The sequence below is a fragment of the Lonchura striata genome, chromosome 3, assembly GCF_050655825.1.
Source record: "Lonchura striata isolate lonStrDom1 chromosome 3, ASM5065582v1, whole genome shotgun sequence".
Classification (NCBI taxonomy): Eukaryota; Metazoa; Chordata; class Aves; order Passeriformes; family Estrildidae; genus Lonchura; species Lonchura striata.
The window spans coordinates 78,554,241-78,570,163 of record NC_140705.1 but is presented as its reverse complement, the minus strand read 5'-3'; the positions used below and the strand labels follow the sequence as shown (position 1 = coordinate 78,570,163).

The window sequence follows — 15,923 nt, the reverse complement described above, 5'->3', positions numbered from 1 at the left end:
GCTTCCTCCACAGTCCTCAAGATACATTGAAAAATTGCTAGATTTCTTCAATCTTAAGGTCTCAGTGTCTTTCTCAAGAGTGTGTGATTTTAAATGGTCTTTTACTCTATTATTATCCTCATAATATTCTTTGTTTAATTTTTAGTGAATTCAGAAGGAAAAAAAGACTGATGTTATTTCTCTGACCCAACAAACCTAAAAATCGGTTAGATAAACCTATTATACCACACCATATGCTTCACAAAAGTGGGTGTTTAACACTTGTGCCAAAGTTCTCCAAAAATATTTACAATAATCCCCAGTTAGTTGACTAACATGAACCAAACAGGTTTTATTTCCTGATAGATTTTATCCCATCCTGTGATGAATATCTTTTCCAAATAAAAGGAGGAGAGTGCAGCTCCCAGCATGTGGAGGGCTTTCAAATAATACCAAGATAATTCTTGTTTATAACTCTGTGCCAGACTGGCTTTGTTGATACGCTGCTAGTTATCTTAAGATTCTATTATCTCTTCTCATGCTTATTCTTTCAACAGAGACCCTTGCTGAGAGCATTACAGTTGAGGGAGAGAATATGCTATCTTTTTGTTCAAGCCATCTGTCTGTTTTAACAAATTTAGCATGGCCGCTTTCATTTACTCCTCTTTTAAGTTTCATAGACACCTTTGGGATATTTACTGGATAGACAGAACTGCCTGAAAGGCTTTTTGTTTGTGTGCTTTTTGTTTTTTGTTTGGGTTTTTCTTTGGATGGGTAGGGACAGAACCTTCTGAAACTACAGAATAAATAGTTTCACCATTCAGTGTTACTTGGTAATATCAGAGAAGGCAAAATCCTTTCCCACATGCTCAAAAAGAAAAGCAAATTTAGCAGGTGTGAATTATATTCATATACAGTTGATTCAACCCTGTGGGTCTCAGATTCAGCCAAAGAGAGAAACGAAGAGTTTCTATCCAGGCAGAAGCCTGGGAAAGAGCTGGAGAAGAATGTAAATAATTCTTTATATCTCTTGTTATTCGCATTGTTTATAGTTAAATTTTATCACTGTGCGTCAAGCACTTTGCACCAATGCTGTGGATTGTTTCCACGAAGCTCTGTATAAAAGAGCAGTGTATTTTGAATAAACCAGAGTTTTACTGTCACAGCCTTCTGGTCAGAGTCTTCTCATTCCCATCCTGCCTCAACAGCGACATCACCCCACCAACACTATTTGTGAATTTGGCATGGGCTTAAGCAGAGAGGTTGCACAGATTCTCCTTTTCTGGCTAGATCCACAAAAATCAAACAAGCATGGCAGCAGATGACAAGGAGACAGCAGTTCTCTCTTCTGTCCAAGGAGCCTTGAACCCTCATGTCTCAGAGGAAATTCCTGAACACCACTGTATGTTAGGATAACTTTCCTTGAAAGTACTTCAAAGATCATCAGATGAACAGCATTGGAAAAATATTTCCTACCTCCTGGAGAGAGGGGGAGTTCAAGTTCCTTTTCCTTCTTTGTTGATTTGACTTAAATCTAGCCCAAATTTTCTGTTACTTTGTTTATAACAGAAATGCTCTACAGAAGTGAAACAGAGTAGTTTGGGCCAATAAAACCTTTCTACATGATACGATGTTGCTTTCCTTTGGTGAATTGAAATCTTTTCATTAGATGGCCAAACCAGAAGATCAGTCATTGATGTGTTCCCTTTACTGATCAAAGGATGAAAGTAATAAATTCTGACTCAGAACACACTTTAGAAAGATGATCCATCACTGTCCTCTGTGATTTTCTGAGCAAACTGAGCTCCTTGACTGAAAGGAGAAAGCAAGGAAGCAAAGGCTTACAAAGGATAGAGTTCAGTAAATTGATTTTTTAAATTCAGTAGTATTTAAAGTAAACCTGACAATTTGTTCTTTTGTTCTTTATGCAAACTACATTTACCAGACAGAAAATTGTCCATCGCTTAATAAGTCATGCTAAGAAATACTATCACAAAAAAAAAAACCCAAAAAACAAAAAACAAAAAACACTACCTCAAATAGAAAATAATCCCAATAAAATCAAAAGCAATTTCAGGAGCCTCAAACTTTTCAGTTTCAGTGCTCCAACTCTAATGATAAAATAATATACATTCTGGATAACTATTCCTTTAAAACTGTCACAGAAATGCTGTGAGAATTTCTGTTAGAGAGAACAAAGAATTAGATGTGTTAACAGGGAACAGTTTTGGGGGGGACCACTAATTTCTAGAAGATCCTGAAACCTTTGATGACTACAAGTATCATCAGTTGCCACACACCATGCTCTGAAAAGAAATATATGCAATTATTTTCTGGATTGTGTTTTCTTAAAGTCCTCTGACTTTATTGCTTAGCTGCAATATCACTGAAGCACAAATACCTTTGATCACAGGTCAAGATGAGAAACAACAGTACAAATAGTGAGTTGCAAAGTTACTGTGTGATTCAAGGAGCAGATGGCTTGCTTTCTAAAAAACACCTGCCATTTCTGCAGGAGAAATGTTAGACTGGGAAAACAATACTTCAGTTTTGTGGAGACAGCTTCTATAATGGCATTCATTTTTATCATGGCATGAACTTTGTCTCACTGTGAGCTTTCAGCTGCAATACAGGTGAGAATTTTTAAAATTTACTCTTTTTCACACACACCATGAATACCACTATAAAAATTCTCTAATATGAAATCTTCTATTAATATGAGTTTTTTTACAGTTTATAAATGTAATAAATCTGTACCAAAGCTTTAAGTTACAGGTTCTCAAATAAGTTTTAACAAAGAGGTGCACTTTAATGATCTGGACACATGCAGTGTCATAAGTGTGGTCAGTGATGAGATTCACTGCTAAAAAAGTCAACACTATTGGGAGAGCATTCTGCTATCATTTCAATAACAATTTACAAGGAACAATGAATGAAGAGAAAATGTACATGAATTACTGCATTTATTGTAGGAACTATTATCGGCTTTCAATGATGAAGACGTACATAAGAAAATGTCACATCTGAGACACTGAGATATCTTGTTCTGCTCATCTGCCTATCTCAGGTCCACTGTTTAAACATAGCCCATACTCTCTGTTGCTATAAAGGAGACTGGAAATAAAAGAACAATAAGAAAGATGTAGGAAAGCATGAAGATTCATCTAAGAATACTGAGAATAATATTAATACCAAACTGTTCATAATGAGCCTATTGAAAAAGAGCAGCATTTAAACTCTGGAAAATCAAATGGCTAAATTAAAAAACCTTAACAAATTAAAAAAAAATCTGTCACTTGTATAATATATGTGAATCAGCAGAATTATCACTGTCAGTAGGTCTACTGAAAACAAAATTTCCAGAAAAATAGGAATTCTGTGAAAGGGTACCTTTTGTGTACAAGGTATGCAAGAGGATTTACCAAAAACCTGAAAAATTTCTAAATTATTTCACTTTCACTTTTAGTCTCTAAACTTAGAATTGTTTGACAAATATCTCTATGCTGCTTCTCTTCACATACAGTCTCACATCACTTTCGTTTGGAAACTCAGTTGTTCTCAGATTAAAAACTAAGAAACTAAACTAAAATTTTCTACTTTCATTATTCTCTATTTCATCCCTTCAAAAACAAAATGCCTTAAAGTTGACTTAAAGTCTTTTCTGTGTATAATGAATAATAAGTCTATGCTCAGCTCTATACTGCCTCTACCTTAAGCATTTCCAATGACAAGAGCAAGAAACTCCACTGGAGAAGAAATTGAGCAGAGAATTTTGTTAATTCTTATCCAGCTTCTGAGCAGTGCACAAGGAGAAAAGGTGATTTCATATTCTATCAAATCATGACCCAGTCACTTCTGGGCCAATCTCAGACATACTAAACTTTCAGTGAGGCTATTTTATCTTAAATTGACTTTGCCTAGTGCTAATCTGATTAATACAGTTTTACTGCTGTGAACTGATGGATTAGTATAAAGAGATCAGCAGGGGAGTTAAGAAGATAGCCTGGACTGTTTCAGCTTCTCTTCTATTCCATTAATTTGTAAATGCAAACATTAAATCAAGTCAGGAGTAATTTCCATTAAAATCTACAGAGTACTCAAAGTCAAAGTAATCATATGCAGTTTCTGAGTTCTTTGTATTGTGATGATTTTTTAGGTAGATGTAGAATGTAAAGTTTGATTTAACACAACAGCAAGTAAATAAGAGCATGCATATTGGAAATATCTACAGACTTACCCATCAGCATCCCAGCCCCTCAAGTTGTAATCTCCAAGGACTTCTCTTTTAGGTTACTGTCACCTTGACACCTTTAAATCAATCTCATTTTGTTCCTTCTTAATAGAAAGAATTCTCATTCCTTCCTTCAATGCCAATATGTTAATGAAAAATGCATGAAACAACATAATTAGCACAGGACAAAAGACATAGAAAGTCTATTTCAAATAATGGTACACGTTTTTCATGTTCAGATGAATTCAGTGTATTTCTAATAGGGAATCGTTTGTCATCCATTCCAGTAAGATGTAAGATACAAATAATGGTCTGGATAGTACAAAGTCCTATATCTAGAACCTGAATTATATTTATAACAAAATACAAAAATTATGATAAATATGCAAAACGTTCCTCTGGCGCAGGAACATTAGTTAGGAAGTAAACATAATTCAGAATGGAACTGTGAACTGGGAACCTGCTGGAGACATAGACTTGTTTTTTTTTCCTTGTGACTAAAATAGGCACATATATGTGTAATTCAGTATTCACCCGAGTTCATGGAAAATCCTTCATAATATTTACATTAAACTATTTCTGATGTGTTTTATTTTTCTTCTTGGCTTATGAGTAAAATCATTTATGTCCTAGTAAGTAGAGGCCCAAAACTCCCTGATATTTTTGTCACATTTAAAAACATAAGTTACTGTTTGGTTTCTTCTCTTTCTGTAAAGTTTGCTGTTTTATTACTGCATCTACTGGAAAATCTTACATGTAAGAGTGAAATATATACTTACATATATTCAGTTACATATTCACATATGCCTTTAATTCTTAATTCATTAAGCACAACTTTTAGGTTTAGGAACCATAGGGTTCTATGCATTATACAAATTAATGACACAAAAAAGATACCTAACCAAAGAATACAGATAAAAATTGGAAATTGTAGGATAAATTATGTAGTAAACATTATTACATCACAGCATCCATAGGCAGAGAGAAGAAAAAACCCATCTGTCAGTATTTGGAAAACAACTCCAAAAGGATACCTGTAAACAATAATTTTGAGATAGCTGCGAGCAAGCTAAATCTGAAATCAAGCCCTATCAAAATATTAATCCTAGATCCAGCCCTTGGAGAGGAAAGGATTCCCTCAAGGGACAGCAGGTAAATGCTGGCAAAACCTTAGTCATATAATGTCCATATCAACATCCTTAAAAAATATAGATTAAATGATATATTAGGTAATGTTTGGCTTCTTCTATTTTTATAATAACCCTACTATGGAAAACATGTGTCAAATTAAGAAAAAAGACACTGCTGTGAAGAAATGCCTGTTAAAATGAACCAAAAAACCCTTAAAATTAGCTGAAATAGTCTAAAAAAATGTTAGAACTAAAAAACAATCACATTAAAATCCATTTTTCTGTGCTTCAAAAATTAACCATCACAGCCTTTCATATACAAAAATTGCATTTTATTGATTAAATAATGATGAGTTAGGGCTAGGGGACTTTACACGGTGCTTTTTAAAGAATTTCTCTATCTGATTAGAATAAATTGTAAAATTAACTTTTCATCCTTCCTTGCTAAAATAAAGGTCCTTCCTATCTTGCACAACATTATCCATTTTGCTGAGCTTCAGGCTGTAGGTCTATGATAGTTTACATGATCATATCAGGTATAATCTAAGTAAAATCAAACAAACCTTTCTCACTGATATCAGGAAAGAGGGTGTTCAGGTCAATATGAGCATTTACATTTTCAATGAGCACGTCAACTCTGGAAGTTAAAACTTAATTAATTTTTGAACTTCCAATTTCAAAACCTTCAGAAAGACACTGAGAATGAAAACAGGTAGCAGGGGAGTATTTAGAAGCCTCACTGGTGTATTTCATAATATATATATTGTAAGTGGCTGTTTAACGTAAAAAAAATAGTTGTCATATCCTAGGCATACCCTAGTGAGTTTAATTCCTACTAAAACCTGACAATCCATTTAATGTTTATAAACTATTTCTCAGCAGCTTCCTTCTGAAAAATGATGTAGTTTTTGCAGTCCTAAGAGACATGTGGAAGCACTGAGGCACAATTAAGTAAGTTAAGGTTTAAGACTGTTTTCTTTACTGAATCTCATTACATTGAGAGTTCAAAGTATTTTGTGGCATCTTAGAAAGAATATGATTTTAGTTCTCGCTGACCATTTACATTCTCCTTTTCCCAAAATTTGTTGACAGAATATCTGATTTTTTTCTATGACATTACAATCATGGTCTCTAAGGGAGGTTTGCTACAGTTATGTGTAGCCTTTAAGAACTTTTAAAGAACATCTAATTAGTAAGTATGCTTTAACATGCAGGCCCATTATTTATTAGCATTTCTCTTTCATTAGTTGACTTAAAATATAATTTAGAATATCAATAAAAATAAAGGCAAACTGATAAAAGCTATTCAAGGGGTTAAAAGTATTTTACGGAATGTGTGCAAAAAAAGAAGAGGAACAAAAATAAACCTCAGTTTGTGAGAATCTCTCTCTCCAAGTGGAGGCTTAAAAACTGGCACTTAGCAAGAATTTTCTGAAATTGTGTCTCTGTAGGGCATTAAAAAAAATCCATTAATAACACGTCTTCTGTTGTCAAAGTGTCTATTATGAAGCTCAGGCTGTGCAAAAGCCTGTCTCTCCACAAGAGAGTTAAGACAGGCTTGTCAGATGGCTGAAGATGGATATGTGCTGCCCTGTTGACAAGTTGTGGGGACAGGCAAGGAGATGGATCAGTAAAAATTTCCATTAAATCAAGAAAAATACAACTTGCCCCTAAGATCACCTCTGATAGTTTCTTAGACCAGCTGCTTTCCTGACACCCTACTGAGGAACAAATTGCTTTCCTAGCAGGACATTTGGACACTCCTGCATTAATAGATATGGATCCCAGCATGCCAAGCCAAGCAAGAAGGCAATTTAATATGAGCAACACTGTCATCTCAATTTAGGACAACAGTTAGGATGCCCTACAGGGCATTGGAACAGCTTCTAGAAGTACACAGTGTAAGACATTCTTTCTGTCTTAAGGCTATAGAAAGCTGGTATTTCTAGTAAATAGCCAAGCCAAGGAGAATGGAAAATGTAAATGCATAGATGACAACAGCATTGCACTGTCTAGGAGCATCAGTTTCAATTCAAAGGCCTTTCATTTCTCTAGAGAACTGCAGAAAAATTTGCAAGGAAAGAAGAGAGAGAAAACCTTGAGGAGACAGGAATAACAATAAGCAGGCATTTCATTTTCAGGTGGAAGTGAATTTCAGAACGAAAATGTAGCCAGTTCAGACAGCTGTCTAGCATAACAGGGTAACAGTATTGATAAACAGTGAGAGCATAGAAACTTTTAGTATGTATTTTCTGATTGTGAATGCTTTTAAAATATCTAAAATGTGTGTGTGTTTTTTTTTTTTTTCTTTCAGAATCCAGTTTTCATTGCAATCTGTAGCAAATTTTTAGGAGAGAATGATGTGAACTTGTCATACTTTGAAAACAACGTGTGCTACAGTGGGGCAAGGTCTCCACAACTATCTGGAAACAAGGATTGGGAATCCCCTAGGTTACCAGCACCTGCTTTCCTGCAAGTCTTAATTAGTTTTGTGAAGCAATGATTGCTTGAATGTATTTGGGAAGAGAAGGATGAATAGTGGAATCATCAGATGAAGAGGAAAACAAGACTTTTTCTGACTCTGACTATTTATTTAGGAAGAAAATATCCTCAAAATCTGAGGAAGATGTTTTAGGATTAAGTGGCATTACAGTCAGACTGCTTTGAAAGGCAGTTTCAGAAGGAAGTCAAAAACTTAGGGCTGTTGGAAGGGACTTAGGGGTGTTTATAAGAGAAAGTGTGTCCTAAATGGAAAACAGAAGTCTTTCCTTTATCCTATGATAAATGAAAGTTATGACCCCTTATCTAGATATCTTGATCAAGGATGCTTTAGAGGAAGTATTCCCTGATAAACTATCACAAGTACAGATATTCAAAACATTTCCATCAGCAGTGCAGGCTCAGTGTTCTGAAAATGTTCCCCTGTGCACAGCAGTGCATGCTCCTTGGTGCAAGTGTGGAGTTACATCACATGTCCAGACATGTAACCAGGATCAGGAAGATATGACAGGGAGATTTGCTCCCTGAGAAAAACTTGACCAATACTAGATAAACCATTTCAGATTTTCTCAGGTTTAACAGAAAAGGGGTTTAACAGAAGTGCTGAGGGTAAGTTTTGTCTTCTTTCTTCAGAGGACATACTCCAGGGTTCCTCCTCTGACTGGTGCCTCTATGCTCCATAGGCAGGTGGTACAAGCAGAAACAGCACCATTATTTGATTTGCAATTTGCCAGTTCCCAGAGCAACTCTAGGATGTCTTGATAACTCCTACGCTGACAAAACCAGCAGCTGCAAGGGAGGGCCAAACACTTTTGTCAGGAGTATAATTGAAAAGGGGACCCTTTTGATTACAGTTCTCTATTGTTTTTACAATTTTCTTATTCAAAACAACAAGAAAATAGAAGATTGGATGTTCTGGTGGCTCTATACATTGCAAGCCTATTGCACAGCCAACATATGTTGCAAGAGACCTGTGCTGTCTCTTAAGAAGAAAGAGGATGTAGATAATTGTTGACTGCAATGCTAAAAATGTGATTCTCTGGCTCTACTGGTAGCTTGGCTGCAGGAAGCTGTTTCTGGTCTCCCATGTGTCACATGTGTTAGTCAGATGGTGTCATTCAGGACTCTATAACTTTGAATTGATGTTGAGCAGAGTGAGAATACAGGTTTGTGGAAGCAGTGACTGGAAGAAACCCCCCTTTCCCCAAGCCCCAAAGCATTATGAAGAATATGAGAACAATAATAAAAAAAAAAAAAAAATCCAAATATTAGAGGCTACAGAGTTAACCACCTGTGAAATTATGTCATAAAACCTAACGACTTCCTTCTTGGTAGGGAAATGTCTAGACATTTGCTTTCTATTATCTGAGCTCTGCTCAGTTCTTCAAATTGTCGTTTTGTATAACAAAAACAATCAGTTGCTTGTTAAAACATTCCAGGATAAGCAGCAACTACCATTTTCTCAAATCTTGACTAATCTTCACATTCAAAATGACACTATATGTGACAGACAAAAACACACAGCTGATACTGCCAGGTTTTTTTCACCCTTGCTTCAAAGCACATGGAATGAAACAGCTCTCTGAGTAAACAAATCAAAGTGGTACTCACTTACTCAAAATGTGCGGTAGAGCAAGTCACAACATCAGGAAAAGTCTTCCACTTTCCTTTGCTGACAGGCCCACATTGAAAAATGAAATAATTCAGAAAATTTTAAAGAAACGTTGACAGAATTTCTCTAATAATGTAAACAAGGAATTTTAAATTTAATGAATAGTATTTTAGTGGAATGATCTTGTGCCTTGTAGCTGTTTACAGAGCTCACTTGTATGAGTAACACCAGAATGTTAACTTGAGAAATTATTCCAGTCCTTTCCTTTAATCTTATTGACTACACACTTAACTGGTCACTGATTTCAATTCCTTGATCCACAATCAAATGCTAAGCAGTTTAGTACAAGCTCTAAAGACATGACAGCTGCAGTTAAACTGTGCTACATGCTGGTGCATCTGAACTAGATAAGCTACTTACTTCATCTGACTCTACCTATCATGGTCAGAAAGGGTAGGCTTTGCTACTTTAAAAAAAATATTAACTTTAAATAAAAATGCAAGCTTGAAAGTTGGATTGCTGGCTTTTTAATGTCCATTTTCACCTTTCTTCACCATATGATATTTTCTGGTTTAAAACAGTAAAAAGGGATGAAGTTTTCCAAAACTTGTCCTGAGATATCAGATCTAAAGAAGGCCATATATGAACTGTTAATCAGTCCCTAGAAAAGATGCTGCTCAGTTGAGTGAAAAGCTACATGTCAGGAGGTGCTGCCATTATTAAGAAATTTGAACTACCATGAACTGCTTAAAATATCAAACAAAGGAGATGTCCAGAAGAATGAAAGTAGCCAATGCTAAAAGTGATGTTATGGGAAAAGATAACTCCCACCTAAGATTCCCATTACTGTTTGCCATTTGCCTGATGATTCAGGTTTAAAGTATCAATGGCAGCTATTGCATCAGAAATAATCATAACATGACATAATGCCATTAAATATTAATAACACTTATTTTCAGAAGCTAAGTTTATATTATGGGGATATTGCTTGCAAGCCACACAACCATCCTTTCAATACCAAATGAAAATATTTTCAGATTTTTGATAAAAACACATGCTTTGATATGCTTTTCTAGGCATAGTCAAATGTATGAGTCAATACAAAATCTAAGAATTTTACTCCATTCCTAAATACACTTCCAGCTTATAATGAGATTAGTTGTTCTGGTATCAGTAAGATAAAGGGGTTTTTCTGCTCTTGATATTTCCATGCAATTTCTATCAACTGTTTACAGGTATCATCTATGCATATGTACAAAAACACCTTCTTTAATTATTGAAGAAACTTTGAAAAATTACATTTTCTATTCTGACTGCTGTCATTCAAGAATTTCTTAAACTTCTGTTTATGATAACTTCCCTTTGGCTATGGCATAAAATCCTATACTTTTAATATAAAACCAGCTTAAATAAAAGGTGTGACTGAACTTGATTGCCAAATTTGTTTTATCTGGTTTAAGAGACTATTTTGAATAAGCCTCACATGAGAAGGAGACTCAGATATGAACACTCCTAAAAGCCTAACACTTTTCCTTACTAGTCTTTTCCACATATTCAAATAGAAAGCTTTAGCAACAGAAGTATAAAAAGCAGCAATACATGAAAAAAAAAGAAAAAATGTCATTGCAACCGTTCATTGAATTCCAAAATAAAAGTAGGATCTGTGAAAAGGATTATGTGATTCACAAAATAAAAATATCGCTGGTAAAATGCCATAGAGAACACAGTTATACTACAGGAATTCCTTTAAATTAATACGACTTCTCTGGTGCTTGCAGTTATTCCAAAATGCAACTTTTGCGGAATTGTGTGTATACAGGTATTGTCCTCCATATAAATTCACAGATAAATCTTAATAAAGAGATGAAATGGGGAAACTGTGAAAAAAAGGTCTTCTAGAAATTAATTCAGCAGGAACAGAGTTATTTAAAAACAGTAATAAGACTTGAGGTAAGTGCTGCATTTCAGAGGATTGTACGAGGTGAGAAAAGGAACCATACGCAAAGCAAGATAAAAGAACACATACACACAAGAACTAAAAATGCTCATGAATAGCTAAGTGCTGAAGAATCAATACACTACAAATAAAATACAGAGGGAATTAAATGAATCTAACTGTTACCAAAAGATTTAAGATAAATATTAAATTTCCTAAAAAAATTGAGAGTATTTTTCTGTTTTAAAACAGAATTAGTTAAAAATAGCTGAAAAAGACAAATTTAAATACTTGCTTGATAACAGCTCTGGAGGCTTTACCTCAAATGTATTTATTATAGAACTTGGTAAGGAAGGAGGGAAGGGTGAAACCACAAGACAAATGACAGAATTCAAGGCATGGTAAACCCACATGCACCTACACACACACACCAGAGCACAGCCATGCATCTTTAAATCTGAGAAAGACACCTACAAGTAACAAGTTAGTCCAAAGGACAGAGGAGAAAATAGCTCTGAAGAACTATCATGCATAAAAAGGTTTCTGGAGCTCAGTGACGATGACTTGCTTCCATACTTTAATATGCAGTCAAGGGGAAATACAATAAAATAATTGCAAGATTTATGTGGCACAACATGTGAATGACCTTTGTTATTAGAAAAAAGAACAGGAAGATGGACAATTTCCTGCATTTTACAGTGCTATACCTTAAATTCCACATTTTCCATGAACATTTTCAACCAAATCAGTTACTGAATGGGACCAGTTACAGTGCAGACTTTTCTGTGTCATTTCCAGACTGTTCAAAGAACTGGGATATGGATCAAACATTTCAGAGCTCTGAAACTGTGGACTATATGAACTAGATAGATTTCTTTCTTTAAAGGTTAAGTTTAATGTTCCCTTCCTCATAAAACATCTACAGTGATTTTATACACGGTGGCTAGTTTATTCTTTGTTACCATGAAGCATCAGCAGTGCCATTTCATAAGCAGCTAGCTATTTGAAGGAAAAAAGATTATCTAATCAAATCCTGGCAGTGGGAACTCACAAGAGTGGTGAAAGAACTAATGTGACTCTGAGCTAGGACTGGCTTTCTGTAAATCAGTATTTAGAAAGACTCTGTAGGTATGAACTCTCCTTAGGTTTATGTGTGTTAGTCACTGACAGCATATCGGCATTCTGCAATATTGCACTGATTAGTTTTTATCTGTTTCAGCTGGCTTGTATTTGGGACTCAGTATTTCTAGAGCAGAGTCTGCTACAGATTGGAATGAGCAGAGTCAAGCAGCTATGGAGAAGTTGTTGATGGCACATCTCAGCAATTTATCTTCCAAACCAAGAGGAATGGGAAGAGGCCAGGAAAAAAGCCCCTTTTTTGGATAAGAAGCATGTTAAAATGGACATCTTCCTGCCTCAACTGTATAATAACATCAGAAAAAAAATCTGGGCTGTCATTCTTGTTCCCTTACTGTGTTATTTTGGATTAGCAGAAATAATTGCTGTGATTTATATATGTCAGTCCAGCATTTTTCTTTTCCACACTGCTGATTTAAGATCAGGTTGTACACCCAGAACATCTTTTGCCCCGTTACTGTCTCTCTATGCATTTTTTTCTCTTAACATACAGTTGTTTGCACCTGTCTACATAAGAAACTTTACATTTATTCTGACTGAATTGCTATTGAATTCCAAACTGTTTTCTGTCCCCCTGCTACATATCCTATGCAAATTTAATAACCTTACTCTATAATCACTCTTCAAGACATCAGAAAAAATATTAAAATCTATCAATCTCAGGACAGATTTGAAGCAACTCTCTGCTTTAATTGTGAAATGCTGATAAATCATCTATACACAGCTTTCCAAGCAATTATATATACACCTAATGAAATTATCTAGTCTTGTATTCTTAGTTCACCTTTATGTATTTTATATGAAACAATGTAAGAACCTTTGATGGATTAAATACAGAAAACTATCTGTTTTGTTTATCATCTACTTCTCTCCTACCCAGAACTCCTGTTACTCTGGCAAAGTACATTAGATTGTTGTGATAAACTCTTGCTAAGCCCACACTTCCTGAGACTATCTTCCTGTCCTCTTTCTTATTACTAGTAGTTAAATTATTTGCTACATTTTCTCCTCAGGAATTCAAGTTAAAACCGCTTGTCTGTAAATCTCAGATTATGGTGTTTTTTTCTCTTTTTAGACTTAGATTTCATGCTTTTGCCTTTTGCAAAATCTTTCCTATCCTATTGTTAGAGGTGATGACTAATACTCTGGATTTTCTTCAGCTATTCCTATAAGAAAAAATTTCATCAAGTGAAGTGCATTTGAAAACATGTCTTTATGCTGCCCTTTCTCCACTATAGTGGGTATTTTGAATTCTGTTTTACTGGTTTTAGGTCTTCTAACCATCTAAGCAGGCATGACCTTTTAAATTTAGATTTAAACATAAAAGTAAACACTTTTGCCTTCTTGAAGCATTTTAATGATACAGATGCCTCTCAGTAAGAAGCCAACTAAAAGCTTCCTTATCTTTCATGTTACTGTTTCACTTCTTCATGGAAAGACTTCTGAATACTATTTGATAGATTTCCTATTAAAAATATTTTATTTTGTACCTTGCATTTTCTGACTGCCCCTGTGTTTCTTTTGTTTTTCTAGCTGTTCAAAATGATACAACCTGCTTACATTTTGCATTTATTTCTTTCTTGCTTTTCAGGTCATAAAAAGATTAATTGTCCAAGCAAGTTGGTCTCTCCTTAGCCTTCCTAATCCTCCTTTACATTGAGATAATTTAGCATTATGACTTTATGATTTCTTGACTGACTTGTCAGCTCCTTTTTTCTGCTTAGAACTGATTTCTTACTAGTTAGACAAGAATGCTTAGTCCTAACTTTCAGGTGTCACTGTTTTCCTCTTGCCTATTTTCCAGAAGTATGTTTCGTTTGATTGATTTGTTTGCTTTTGTCTAGGGGACTTATTCTAAAAAAAAAAATCTATCTCTAAAAGATTCAACCTTTTTGTATTTCAGGAATTGACCACTGGTCATTCATATGAAAGAATTTAAATACAGTTTTTTCTGAAGCATAATGAAGGGGAATATGCTTGAATTGCACTGATAACATTTTTGTAATCACAAAACTTTTGCAAATGTTATTAGGGCAATTTATTTCTGCCATGTGTCGCCTCTTCAGCAGGAATACTCTGCATGGGTTAAATGTTTTTTAATGCAGTTTTAAATAGTTATATGTCATACTCTGAAAATAAAGACTGAACTGTTCATTCTGTGTGGACTGAAATCATGCAAGAGATCTTTGCTAATAATTAATGTCACACCCCACAGGGACAAACACTATTTGCATGGCTTATAATAACAATTCAAAAACACTAATGTGTTTCCCTGAGCACTGAAAGCTTGTGATGCATTTTATGAAAACTTCACTGGTGAGAACCACGGTAGCATATAAAAGCTATTATTGCATAGTACATTTATTGTACAGTTTTTTTCCTCTTTGATTTATTTAACTCACCAATTACCAGTTGTTGTCACTCTTCTCATAGCAGGATATGGTGTGTTTCTAGTTCAGAGCAATGCTATTGTTTGGCAGCTACATTTTTTCCATCTCCAAATCCAAAACATTTTCCCAAATAACTTTAGGTAAATAATTCAGGTCCAGAAAAAACTTTCTGTTGGCATAGAAGGATTTTAAAATATGATGTAGATACTTGCAAACACAAAATTTGGTATCCAATCAATATACATCCACAAAAAAATTCTGCAATACCCAGGAACTCATGTAAAATATCACGGTCAAGTGGCTAGGGCACTCTTTATACAATTGATGCTCACACATCTTTGTGAAGCTTTCACTCACTAAACAGACTCCTCACTCTGTACAAACCTGCAGTCATTTCCTGCTCCTTTCCCACCTGTGTACCACAACTTCCACACAAAATTCATGAGATCAGAGAATGGGGAGGCTTGGGGGGGACATTAAAGATCATCTAGTTCCAATCCCCCTGCCATGGGTAGGGATGTCACCCACTAGCTCAGGTTACTGTAACCATCTCAATTCCCTGTTCTTTTCTACAAAGGTTTGAGAGGTTGTTTCCACATAATTCTGAATACACGCAGCCAAGGCACACATACTCCCATCTATACTTTTATTCCTTTATGCCAGGAATACATCTTTTTCACTCAGCAAAAGATGTAACAAATTCTAGGTTTTCTTTAGACAATACACACTTTTAGCCCCTGCTTGGGATCTCTGGAGAACCCATCCCCCTTACTATCTGCTATTCTCCATCTCAGCCTGCTTACTAGGGATCAAACAACCAACCAGAGGTGTGGTACCACCTCACATAAGGTCACAGCTCTCAGCAGAGGAGGCAAGTTAATGCTGCTGTTTCCTTCCAGGCTGTTTCCATAAAATGGAGGAGCACATTCCTCTCACGCTTCGAGTCAAGTAAAAGGAGTGAATATATTGGGGCATAGGTGAGAGTTTGGAGTAAAGTTCCCACCTTGTC

The 15,923-nt window shown here is 35.2% G+C and overlaps 1 protein-coding gene across 3 annotated transcripts in view; it reads right to left on the bottom strand.

Moving 5' to 3' along the window:
* Nucleotides 1–15,923, bottom strand: part of PRKN (parkin RBR E3 ubiquitin protein ligase) — a 693,458-nt gene that overhangs the window by 91,223 nt on the left and 586,312 nt on the right. Inside the window, exon 11 of one of the 3 annotated variants that reach the window (XM_085576858.1) lies at nucleotides 7,628–15,083. The exons of the other annotated variants lie outside the window; for them this stretch is intronic. Coding sequence (XP_085432984.1) covers nucleotides 15,051–15,083 — 33 coding nt within the window. The 3' untranslated portion in view covers nucleotides 7,628–15,050. Of the gene's footprint in view, nucleotides 1–7,627; nucleotides 15,084–15,923 lie in introns of those variants that run through there. 3 annotated transcript variants of the gene reach the window in all.